The 13,231-nt window shown below is 38.8% G+C and overlaps 1 protein-coding gene across 1 annotated transcript in view; it reads left to right on the top strand.

Annotated features, from left to right (window-relative positions):
• Positions 1–13,231, top strand: part of DOK7 (docking protein 7) — a 63,920-nt gene that overhangs the window by 25,271 nt on the left and 25,418 nt on the right. The window contains exon 7 of the mRNA XM_061993841.1: positions 1,954–2,828. Within this exon, the coding sequence (XP_061849825.1) occupies positions 1,954–2,828 (875 nt within the window). The remainder of the gene's footprint in view (positions 1–1,953; positions 2,829–13,231) is intronic.

Genomic DNA, 13,231 nt, shown 5'->3' with positions numbered 1-13,231 from the left:
AAGGGTGTTATAATCCTCAGAGAATTTAGAATCCTTGACTAAGATTTTTGTATTCTACTATTTGAGTTTTGCATAGGAAAATTCAATGTTTATGGGAATCATAGGATCATAGAATGGTAGGATTGGAAGGGACCTTTAGAGATCATCTAGTCCAACCCACCTACAGAAGCAGGTTCACCTAGATCAGGTCACATAGGAACATGTCCAGGCAGGTCTTGAAGACCTCCAAGGAAGGAGACTCCATACCTACCTGGGCAGCCTGTGCCAGGGCTCCCTCACCTCAACAGTGAATAGTTTCTTCTTATATTTAAATGGAACTTTTTGTGTTCTAGCTTCATTCCATTACCCCTTGTCCTGTTGCTAGATACAATGTAAATAAGGGATGCTTCAACCTCCTGACACCCACCATTTAGATTCAAGGCTGTCCTTGTATGTTTGGTGGAAGGCCATTTGCCTGAATCTTGGAGATCTAGGTTCTGCCACTGACTTGGAAAACATGTAGCTCTACATAGTTAAAGCATTTTCTTCAAGACAGTGAGAGGGCTTCCCTTCCAGAGTTCTAAAGTGCTTGAAATATTTATATAAGAGAAATGATTTCAAAGATATGCAATGATTTTATTTTTAAAATAAAAAAATATTCTTTTGTCAGCAGATTAATTTTTATTTAACAAGATATTTCTTCTTGGTATGTTGCTGAGAAATACACCAATACTTTCCTAATTCTTGTCTGCTGTCTAGACATCCGTATGATTTAATCTCAAGAGTTAGATTTACACAGGGGTCACAAGCTTGTGTCGTGCAATGGACACTGGGCCAAAAGAAAGAATTAAATTTAATGGGATAAACATTGCTATTTTGTGACAGTATATATCAACAATCACTTCATAAAGAGCAGAACTGTTCTAAACTTTTCCCTCAACAGTGAACAGAAATAGCCTAATAACACCAGAAGCTCAGGTCGCAAGTTGCAGTGGACCCTTCCCCTTTCTGCCCTATCTGGCGACTGATCACCCAAGGTTTAAATGAATAAAATCAGTCCCTACAAAATGATCCTGTTGCCTGCTTCTGTTTTTACATTGGTTTTATTAAGAAGGAAGAAAATAACATTGTGGACTCTGTGTGTTGGTACAAGAAAACATGTGCCTGTTGGTTTGTGTATGTTTTTGTGGATGCTTGTGTTTTGTCCTTACGCCTTTTCATCCCAATATTTTCTTTTTCCTTCCCTATTCTGTCTTGAATAGCAGCAGTTACCTGTAAAATTGTCCTTCTTGCAAGTATCAATGAGCAAAACAAAATGTTTGCAATATGTGCATAAATAAATAATGGGAGATCTTTTAAAATATGATATGTCAGCATTTTCATAATAGTAGAATTCTCATTTTTGTTTGTTACAGTGTATGATTGCATTTTGATATGGGTATTATAGAGAAGTAGGAGAGCTCAGAGGGAGAGAACAGGACAGTTTTGAGTTTGATTTTATTTTTGTGGTCTCTTCAACATTCACTTATTCAGATAAGATTAAAAAAGTACAAATAAGATAATCTATTGGTTAATTCAGGTGAAATAGAAACATGGAAACATATGGCTCTGGGTTACAATAACGAGGTTTTCTTCAGAGCACCTTCAGCTATTCTGGGCATGAGACTTTGTGGACCGTCTCTGTGACATAAGACCACCTAAGATAAATCTAAGTAATTGTATGGGAGTAAAAAATGCTTGAAATGAGAAGAACTTCATTTATAAACTGTAAAAATTTAGCCCTGAAAGCATTATGTACTAGGGTTATGGCAATGGGGATAAGAATTTTTGTAGGAACTCTGGCTTTCTGACGGAAGCTCCCCTTACAAAAAGCAGATGGAGTCTTGGGGTCATTTCTGTTTGTACATACTTGCCCAGCTTCAGTCTGCTGATTATATTTTCAACACAGGTTGTTATGTTTTCTTTTTTTTCTAGGAGATGACAGAAGCCTTTCAAGCTCATCTTCAGATACCAGCCACTCGGATGTTAGTGTTGGGAGCAGACTGACAATTTGGCCTGAACAGTCTTCAGCCAGCACTTCTCAAGAGAGTCACGGACTGGCAGCTGCAAAGGGCATTCATCTTGGGGAAGAAAAGACTCTTCCAGAAGGGGCACGTGGCACCACTAAGCCACCTCCAAAGCCCCTCAGATCCAGACAGCTACAGGAAATAGGTCGTCAGAGTTCTTCTGACAGTGGAATTGCTACTGGAAGTCACTCTTCTTATTCTGGAAGCTTCTCTTCCTATGCTGGGAGCTTGGACATTTGCCACGGTGATGAGTTTGGATCATTGCTAAGCTTGCCATTGAACTTTCCTTCGGATCAGAGTTTATGTACTTGTCCTCACGGTGAGCCCCAGAGAGGTGTGGGATCAGAGTACCAGGTTCCCAGCTCGCTCAGACATATTTATGATATACCCAGGAGTTTGTTACAGGCAGCTTCTAAAGATGTACAGCCGAAGAGTGCAGATTCCACACTATCTAAGGACCAGGCCCTGTCACCTCAAGGTGCTAGCGACCCAAAACTGCTACTGCCGCTCTTGGAAGCAAGGAGGGTACCTGAGCAGAGCCAGGACAGAGGGAGGCCTTCATCCTTACTCGCAGAAAGCAGAAAGGACTCGAGTGATGAGACATATGTGGATTTGGTTTCGAGGTGGTCAGACACAAAACCACAAGGACAGGTGTCAGACTCCAAAAGTAGTGAATTGTCACTACCTAGTGGGGCCTCAGCTGACCCCTGTGACACATGTAGCCCCCACCTTGGGATGACAAGAGCTCTTTTTTCAGCTTGTCCAATCTGTGGTGGACTAAAGGTAAATACCTAACACTGAGCAGATGCTAACAAGCCTTACTTACTATAGCATGATTCTTTTAAAATGACTTAAGTTGCAGGTCATAAGTACTATTTTTTCCTTTACAATTTGAACAAGTAATAACTTCTGTGTTGTTTATGCTCCAGTTGAGAGGCTGAGCACACAGGTTCTTCCAAAGCTGTGCCTCATCAAGAAAGCACTGAACAACATAGGTCATCAATCTTTAAATTGACCAGTTTTGGCTTTGGGTGTATGTGAGTGGCTTACAGTGACACAGACAGAAACTTTACGGACACCAAGAGTGCTGAATTTGTTGTATAATAGTAATCTAGCATGAAAGACACTGATCTGTCTTGCTGCTGGTATTTCAAAAGAAGGGAGAAGGGAAGTCAAATATTATGTGCTGCTCTTAAGGTGACCACAGTGCATATTTTTACTTTATGGATGTTTTTATTTTATCATTGTAGTTTGAGCATGTCTTGCACAAGAGGCCAGATTAGCAAAACTTCTCCCTGGGGAAAGAAAAGATAGTCAAGTCAGCATGGCAGTCCATAGACGATAACTAATCCACTGTTATAACTGACCAACAGCAGGTATTTTAGAGAAGATATGCAAAAAATCATCAGTGGTCTACTACCAGGACAGTGTATTTGCAGGAAAAATGATTTTTGATCACCAGTCACATAAAGACTTACAACCTAAAGTGTGGAGATTCATGTGCCTTTCTAAACACATTTGCAACTATCTGGTGCTATGACTTTGATAGAAATTCTTTTTGAACCTTGCTGAATTCTTGTCTTTTTATGGCAGTAAGCTTTATACATTAATTATACATTGTATGAAGAACAAGTTATCTATTTTTATCCATTTTGGAGAAGACTTTTTTGTGAATGTGTTTGCTAAAGTAGAAGGAGGATAAAGCTGCTTGTGTTGGTGAGCTATTGAAAGGCTGGGAAGGTTAGAGGGAAAGAATACGTTAAGGTACAGTTAGCTCATAAATGTGGTCTAAATGTTTCTGAGTGATCTGAATTTTCAGTTTAGACGTGAATTCATGAAAGTTTACCTTGGATATCACTGATAGAAAATGAAAGTGAGTATTCCATTGTGTATCCTTAAAGGCTAAATTACGTCACCTTTTTAACTGCCTGTTGACCCCAAGAATATACACACCCACATTGCAAAGTGCTGTCAGTTTTTATGGTGTCTCTAGTTGCCCTAATAATTTCAGTTGGCAAGAATTTCAGCCATTGTCAGTATTTAAACAAAATTACTAAGAGAAACATTGTTGCAACAATTACTAACCCTTGTTTTAGCATGAGATATGCACATCTGCTTTTTACCTTCTTTTTTTCTACCCATTCATACGCAGCTGGGAAAGAAGTCTCATTAGATGGAATGATTCATGGGTTTATTTTCACATTTGATACATTGCCCTGAGCTGTCAAGGTGTGTTATTTTAGCAGTATTTAATGGACACTGTCTTTGGCTTTTCTCGTGGTTAGAACAGTGAAAGCACAAATCCATACACTGTAACTAAAATTAATTCTTAGTCTTGTGCTCTGAACAGAATTTGTGTAAGATGCTGTTAGGGCCAGGAGGAGTTGATTTGTGGATTAATGAAGACACTAGGTTTTCATGTTTATTCAAATTCATGCTCAAAGAGCTTTAGTGTGCCAGTGTTTTGAGTTCCTTTGCAATTTCAAGTGAAGCTGTTAATTTAATGATGTTGATGTTTGTTAAAAGCCTACTATTTAAAGTGAGTGACCTGAGTAGAGGAAAGTCTACAGCACCGGTTTGTTTTCTGCCCTGTATGTAAACTTTGGCAAATCAAGGTTAGATTTTGGCATGTTGTCTGTGTGGGGTGGATGGAGTTCAGTACGTGAAGAGTTGGAGACAGGTTGCAGGATGAAGATATGCAGATGTGGAAGGCATGGTGGCATTTGTGATGAGGAGTAACTTAGTTAAGAACTGCCTGCTTCACTAATGACAAGGATGATGATGAACACAGGGAGAACATACCCTAGGAAAGTGACAAGGTTCGAACAGAAAATAGGGCAAGGAAACCTCTTTGTTTCACTGTGGATGAAGAATAGACCCAGCATGAAGAAAGGCCCTAAATATTGCTTCTACTATTTCTATATTGTATTCTTTATTAGATTTTGGGGGCTAATAAGCAAGCATGCAGGGTATTTTGCTCTCTGTTGTATGTTACTGTAGTGTGCTCAAGATATCCTTCTTTACAAACTTCACAAGGTATGCTTCTGCTATGTAATTTTTGCTGAGGTGGTTTCAGTACTATAGCTGATTGCAGAGATGAATTCTTTGTGTTTTGTAAGTATATTTTAAGCTGCAAATGTTGGATTGTTCTTTGATTTCTGAGTAAGTTGTAGAGATTTATTAGTAGACTTATTACATCTTCAACTACTTAGCAAACACTAATTTGATGCACAGAATTTCACTGTACACTTCTTGCTCTGTAACTTCATTTGAGAAATTGTCAACCTTTTTTATAGGTTGTCCTTTTTTTACACCACCATTGTTTGTAAATTTTCTTAGAAGTCTGAAAAATAAACTGATTTTCCAACTGGTTTTGTCCTTTTCCATCTGATAAGTACTGGGTTTAGTTTTACTGTGGTTTTTTGTCCTCTGACCTTCACCTTATTATAAGTTTGAGTTAATATGGAAAGGTTATGGCTGTCTCTTCACACTACTTAGCATTATACTCAAATCACTGTTGACAGCTCAAAATGTGCCTATTAGTAGGAATGACTTTTATGTATGTCCAGCTCACCCTAAACTTGTATTTATGTCAGTGGGAATGCTTATGTATGTAGAAATATAGTCACGATTGCTGCTTTGGTAGTTAACTTGCCATGATAGAGGAGGAAAGAAAGTGTCAGTTTGTTTATGGCTTTGTCATAAATCCTGTACTGGTATTCAGCCACCTACTTTAGTTGATATGTGAAAGCATCAAAACCTCCTTGGAGACAATGGTCTCAAATTAGGAGCTGTCCTACCCAAATTCTCTGTGAGGTATTTTTGGATGGTTTCTGCTACCACGGTAACTGCATGCCTCAAATGTTGGATCTCCCAGCATTTCTGTGGTAGAACTACAGGAATGCTGTGGTCAGGGTGTACAAAAGAGTTCAGGGTTTTGTGAGGTAGCAGGATCCCCAGCACTGAGCAGATAAGAACCCTGCCATGCACAATACAGAGAGATCTGGTACCTGCCTTGGGAGCATGTGAATCTTGGTTGAAGTGGAGAGTTGCTTTGATTAGCTGATAGAAAATTAACCTCTTTTAGTTTGTTCTGTAGAAACGGCTTTATTTTGCATCACAGGGATGCAAAGGGATGGGATATGCGTGTCTGTACTGTGAATCCCGAGCAGGCCCGTTACTTCTGTATATTTAATCCTGCAGCCCTTGCAGGGTTTGTTGATCACATCCAGCTTTCTGTGAGCGTGGAGTCTCTGAGTATATCTACCACTACTGTGAATATGTGTGTTTCTGTTGTACATCATAGACCAGGGAGAGGCAAGGCTGATATGTCCTCAGGCAAAAAAGGGACTTCTAAAGAACATCTTGCACTAGGTCTGTTTTGTGATCTTGCCTGGATTGATTTAACCAAGGTCATGAATGGGATTGGGAGTACAACCTTGGTCTTCCAAACCCTGTGCAACCCCCTTAACCTTGGCTTTAGCTGGTGTGTGTCCTTCCATTGTGGATGCTTCTTTTGAAGGTGGCAGGAGGGAAGGCCTGCAAGCTATAAACTTGTGTAGTGAGATTTGAGACTGCCAACTACATTGACATATCTGTGTAACTGAGAATGTTTTGGGTTATTTTTGGCTTCTAATCAGAGACTTTTTAAATGTATTATGAAAATAGATACTAAAGAAATCTCAATATATTGTTATATACAACTTTCATGTAGCTATTTTTTTTTCCTGTTGGAGCAAATACTTCTTTCCCCATGAGACTGGACTTCTTATGTGTTTGTCTTGTAGTGTGTTTATTTCCCTTCTTTCTCTGAAAGAACACCATTATTTGTAATTATACACCTTTTACATCTCTTTTCAAAGATTTAATTTTTCTTTTTTTACAGTTTTGATGTGTGATGGTGTGACATTTTATGCTTCCTCCCACCTTCAAAAAAGCTACAAACTGTCTAAATTCTCAGTTGAAAAGGATGCATTTGTCATCTTTTAGAGCATTGTTTCTACTTGTATTTGTGCTCTAATCTCAGAACTCTGGGCAGTTAGGCAATACACGTGCTGTCAAAACTGTAACAGGAGCAATTTTCCTCACCTTGGGGGAATCTGGAAGTCGGTCGTCAGCATTACTGACCTGATTAGTGACCGTGTGTTTGTGAGGTTCTTGTGTGCTCTGGTGACCATTGATTCTGGGTACTATTGACATGAATTGGAAAACTTGCATTTGTGCTCTCTTCTCTTAAGATTGAACTCCAACTGTATTTCTCAAAGTTCCAACTGTTACACATTAACCTGCAGTGAGGTGTATCTTAAATAATATGGATCACCACTAAATGAGGTAACTGCACTGGACAATGATTTGACAATCTGGCATTTTACTTGCATTACAGTTATTGTAAAAGGCTCTGAAATTTTTACAATAAAGCAATGGTGGGTTTTTTTGGCTTTTCACAGCTCCAAAGGTATCTTTAAAACACCAATTTCCCCATAACATCTTTCTGAAATAGAAGAAATCCACAATGGCTGCTGTCCTTGACAATGAAATGCAGTCATTTCTGGAGCTGGTTGTGCTGACAAAAGCACATAGCCCTGTGCAAATCAAAGACTGGAGCAAAAGTATGTTCTTCAGTTGAAATTGGCAGAGGAAAGGGGCATAAAAGAAGTGGGTGTAGTGTCAGGCGTAGAGCTTGATTTGTTTTGTTTTCCTTTTTGTACTTTTGGCCAGGACCCCAAGTCTAGCACTGTGTTAACTTCCCTTCTCTTACACAGGTGCTGTTGGGTCTGTTTTATACACTGGATTGAGATGTTGTTTATCAGCAGTTCATAGGGGAAGGAAGATTTTTTTCTTCTTCTTCCCAGTTTACCACTGTTATTTTGTTCAATAGTGTAGTGTTTTTTGGCAATAAGCTTCACTCCTAAGTACTGAAGAAGAGACCTGGCTTCCTTTTATTTCACTGTGCTAGTAAGGGCTCATAGAAGTGACCCAACTCTTCCAAAGCTTTGTGTGGAGGAGGCCACTTAATGGTTATTATGAATTTGGATTTGAGATGTCACAGTAAAATACAAGACAGGTCAACTGTAGCAGAACTGTACAGGTCTGACTTGCTTTTGGTCCTGTAGGAGGCTGCATTACCTCTTACCTAAAAAATAAGATACTCTTCATCAATCATGAAGGAATCTCCACAGCATTTGTGATAAGAATAAAGGTTCTAATCTGAAATCAGAATAATAATTAAGCTCTCAGCATTTGTGGGGATAGGGCACTAAGTGAAACAGATAGCCTATGGTCTGTAATGGCAAAAGAAGTGCCTACCACAGAAGCACTGGTAAGTAAAACAATAATGTCAAGAGAAGGGAGCACCTTTCCTACGTGAGGGAATGCAGACAATGTAGCTCAGCAGGATTCATTCTTCTGTACTAAATAGAAGTGTCGTTGGATTGCTGTTCTGCCAGAGAGCCAGTGAAGATATTGATCAACCAGATGTTGACCTTTTGATATCCGTCAGAATGAACAAATGGGAAAATCTACTTCCTCCCCTAAATACAATCAAGCTGAACAATAGCTATTAATATTACTACAACTGATGGCTACTTCTTCCTCTGTTGGGAGCAGTAGCTTTTCTGAAGAGACAGAAGGAAATGTTTTGGAAGAGGAGGAGGAGTCTGACAATAGAAGCTGTAAAAAATTACTCCCTTTGGAATGTAGGGTTTGTGGGTTTTTTGATGTAGTTGTAAAGAGAGTCTTCAAATTACTTGCAACGTGGTTAAAATGGGAAGAAGGAAAGGGGTTTTTTTCTGTCTTTTAATAAAATAAATAGAAACCCATTTCTTTCTGAAAAATTCTACATAATCTTATAAAGTGTTAGCAGGCACTATCTTTCTTTTTCTAAAAGGGAGAAAGTAGAATTCACCTGCAGAGGAAGAAAACCACAAAATGAAATTAGGAAAGCATGGATTACATTGAGCTGAACTCAGTGAGCAAGTAACTCCAGTGGCAGCCCTGGATTAAGATTCCCAGGTTTGATTCCCATGTGGTTCACCTCCTTCTGCAAATCATAACATTGCTTTTAAAACCCCTCAGTTCCTTGACCTGCATTTCTGTAAAATGAACATTGTATTTTTAAGATCATAGATTAAAGAAAACTATTCAGAATATACTGGGTTTTGATTAACACTCCCTGATATCAAAGTAATAGCATGGCTCAGAAGGAATTGGTGAGTGTCACTAGGACGGCAATCATTTGGATGGGATGTCTGGAGGGTTGACAGCAGCTCACTGTGAGCAGATGAGAGGATTGAAAGTAGATGCTCAGTAGGGGTGTGACCTTTCCTACCAACTCTTTTTGACAGAACCACTTAAAACTGAAAGTATGCAAATTAGAAGGATGAAATGTGTTCCAGCAAAATTACACAAGCTATGCTTAAACTTGTGTGGAACCCATGACAAGACATGAGTGGAATTAGTTTTGGTAATTCAAGATGCCCAATATATATATATGTGTTAATTCAAGATATCTATGGAAATACTTTCAGTCTGGCTGAGAATGTCCCATATGGACCTGTAATCAGACTAGATCTTTAAGGAATCAGTCACGTATATAACATATATACGTATATATGTTATATATATATATAAAACATATATAGCAAGTTGTATTAGTTCATTCATAAAAAGAAATTTTTTTTCCTTAAATTGACTTAGTGAACTTTAATAATATGGTAATGACATCTTCAGACAGGTTTTGGCAGCTGTTAGCAAGAAAATGGCAAGTGTGGTGATAACTCCACTGAATACAAAACTATTTATTACCTCCTCCACAAAAAAATAGCCTAAAACCTGTCTGAGGTACAGAAGAATATCTATATGTTCAGAAAAGAATGAATACTACCCAGAGGTAGGAGTGAGAAAATGTGGGTAAGCCATTTTGGTATAGAAACGCCTACATAAGAGTTTTCAGGATGGACTGTTTTAAACCTGCCTTGCTGTTTTATGCATTGCTTTATTTTGCATAGTTATGAATGTTTCTGCTGAAATGCTAGGGATCTTGTGCAGAAGTGAAAGGAAAGGGTCACACAGGAGGTGGGACTGACAAATCTTCCTCTCATGAACTTGTACAGTCCTGACCAAACTGTCCCACTGAGGTCAGCAGAGCCTTTTTGCAGACTTAGCAGGTTTTCCTCTGATGATTATAAAAGCAGGGCCACTGAAATCAGTGTAATTAAAGCATTTGCCTCATAAGAGAATCAGGCTGTCTAATTTCTTTTGAGAGACTCATTTCAGTCCCTGTCCCATAGTAGGATAGGGGGGTTGATTGCTCTGGACCTCAAGAAATAAAAAAGAAATCCATGCTAAATGCTGGTGTTCTCACTCTGCTTGGCTTTGTGTTGGATGCATTTTACAAACCTGCATTGTGTGCTATAAAGCTTGTCATCTACTGCAGACTCCTGGCAGGAATTTGTGATGGCAAAGCGTAGATGGTGGTGTTTTGGGCAGTGTCTTATTTCAAATAGGAGGAGAATCTCAGAGTGTGCAAGAGAGGCAAGAAGCTTGAGATTTGGACTGATCCTGGAATCTTGTGTTGCAGTTTTATTATTGTGGCTAAAACCAGCTTACTTCAGTGTACCTTGTTGTATAATTATCTGTATCTGGATAGTGTGTACTTCCCAAGGCTGCTGTTGTGACTGAAGGGATGGTGTTTCCACAGTATTTTGGATGCAAGCAGTTCTATCAAGTGCTAAAAATTGTATTAAATGTGAGATTTTCCAGGCTGCAGTGAGAGGCAGAAATCTGTTTGCCTTTCAAGTGATCTGTGAACAGAAAAGGAATTCAATAACTTACTAAAGAAAATCAACCTGCCAGGATGGAGCAGTTGATCTACAATTATTTTTTTAAGATGCTGTGAAGTCTATCACTAATTTTTATAACTTCAATAGTTCAAAGACTTTTCCTGTTTAATGAAAGATCACAGGGCAGTGGCACTGACTATGTCATTTCAACAGCTTTTATGTGTGAAATTGAGCTTGAAGAATGGTGTTATTCAAGAACTGTAGAGCTGCTGGAGAGAAGTTGTTAATGCAAGGAACCTTTCCACTCAGTGGATTCAGATATTCTACAACTGAGGACATAGCAGTTGAAAATCAGTTATTCCAAAGCATGGGGTTAGCCTGAGGGTTGAGCAATTTTATAGAATTTAGAAAGGAAGAAGATATCAAGAACATGTTTGAGGATATGACTGAAAATCAAGCCAAGTTGTAACAACAGAGGAAGAAAAAACCCCACAATTGTATCATGCTTTCTTCATGTATTCTTTTCTTGAATCCTTATAGACATGCATGTTGCATCAAATCTATTTTGCAAATATTTTTTATGCAATGATTTATTTGTTTATTAGTTTTTTTTTTTAGGCCCAAGCTATTTAGTCTGAATTGGGATTAGGTAAAACTTTGATCTCTTCCCCAGTAAAAGGTGTGAGAGCAGATTACCATAGGGACCTTCTGAAGCAGATCAAGCGGTCTGTAGATCACCAATTAAGTATTTCAGGTAGTCAGTTGTTCCATCTTAAGTAGATACTTCCTGTTGAGTTTCCTTGGTGCTGGCTAAACTCAGCTAAAAGTGTAGGAACTCTGGGTCAGAAACAAGATGACACATTGAAACCTTGAAGTTACTGCACCTGATCAACTGAGCAATTTTTTTCATGCTGTAAAAATGTTCTTTATGTTGCTTTATACCAGTTGCAAACAATATTTTCTGTTTTACTCCTAAATGACGTTGTGGAGGAATGGACTTCCTTGCATTGCAGCCATCCTTGCTAGTGCAATAACATTCTGAATCTTGAAGAGTCCCTTGAAGATCTATTAGCTTGCTTCAGGGAGTAATTCACCTCTTGTTTTAAGACAGAAGCGTAGAGAAAAATGTTATGTGGAGCTACTGTTGTTTTTCTCTCCCCTCTTCCTCGTCTCCAGTGGTTTGATGCATCACTGTGGAACAACACATAATGTTTATGTGTATGTAAAAGTTAGACTCAGCTTCCTCAGGTGAGATGGGGATGTTAAAATCAAAACAAGTGACTGTTAATGTGATTCATGTGATAAACGACAGCCAGGATGGAGTGATTAAAAAGCAATCTTACAAACAGATTCTAGACTGCAGTAAATTGCCATTAGTGCACACAAGCTCTTCTTTGGTGTTATCTTTTTACGTATTTCCGTGTTTCCTTTCTGAAAAAAGGGTATATATATGCAAGAAAGCAGCCCTTGAGACTTTCTCTGAAGCAGTTCAGAGAAACTGCTTTGGACAAGAGTCCAAAAGGTAGATGGGAAAGGGGCTTTAAAGTTGACTTGGTGCTCCTATGTCTTGTCACATGAGGATATTGGGCTATTCGCAGTATAAACTGCAGCAGCCAGCTGTCAGTCAAGTGAAATGACTGTTTCGACAGCTGGGAATCAGTGGGACATGAACTCTGGCTGTGTTCCCTCCCCCCTAGCCACATCCTCTGCAGTAGTCTGGATTCTGTGGTATCCTCTGCTAATTCAATGCTGATTGGAAGCAATGTTGAATATATAAGAAATTTGAGCCTGGAAAATATTAAGGAAATATAAACCTTTTCCATATCAGTTTATTGCAAGGACAGAGAAGTGCTAAGTGGGCTATATCAGAGCTAGTAACTTGAATCCTCTGTATCACGAGGATTTCCAGATGAAGTTTGCCAATTCATCTCATTCCTTGAGACATAAAGTCAAGCAGAACACAGGTGCTATGGAGATAACTGCTATAGAAAGCTTTGGAAAACTACAGGAATAATTATACCTAATAATTTATTGCAGTGCTCTCCAATAGAAAAGCCTGTGAGCAGCCCCCATGCATAGTTAAGTATCTGTATCCTTTGAAGCTGTGCAGCTTAATTATAGTTTCATTACCTTTGACAAACCATAATTTCAGTGATGGGCTGGGGATAAGGTAAAACACTTGCCTTAATTTTACTATTTTGAGCTTTCTCTCCCTTATTTGTCCTCTTAGTTCCATCCATCTCTTTTCAAAGATGACCGTTGATTATCTTGCTAATGATTACTTTCTGGGAGAAGTCAACTAACCTTAGCTGTACATGTGAGGTTGTAAAAGAAGGAAAATCACTGCAAAGATCACATTGCAAGGCTTTCATTTTTATTCTTCACAGGCTCATAATTGAGCCCACT

This window comes from Colius striatus, chromosome 3, assembly GCF_028858725.1.
Source record: "Colius striatus isolate bColStr4 chromosome 3, bColStr4.1.hap1, whole genome shotgun sequence".
NCBI lineage: Eukaryota > Metazoa > Chordata > Aves > Coliiformes > Coliidae > Colius > Colius striatus.
Note: the sequence above shows the minus strand (reverse complement) of the source record. Positions and strands in the feature narration are given on the sequence as shown.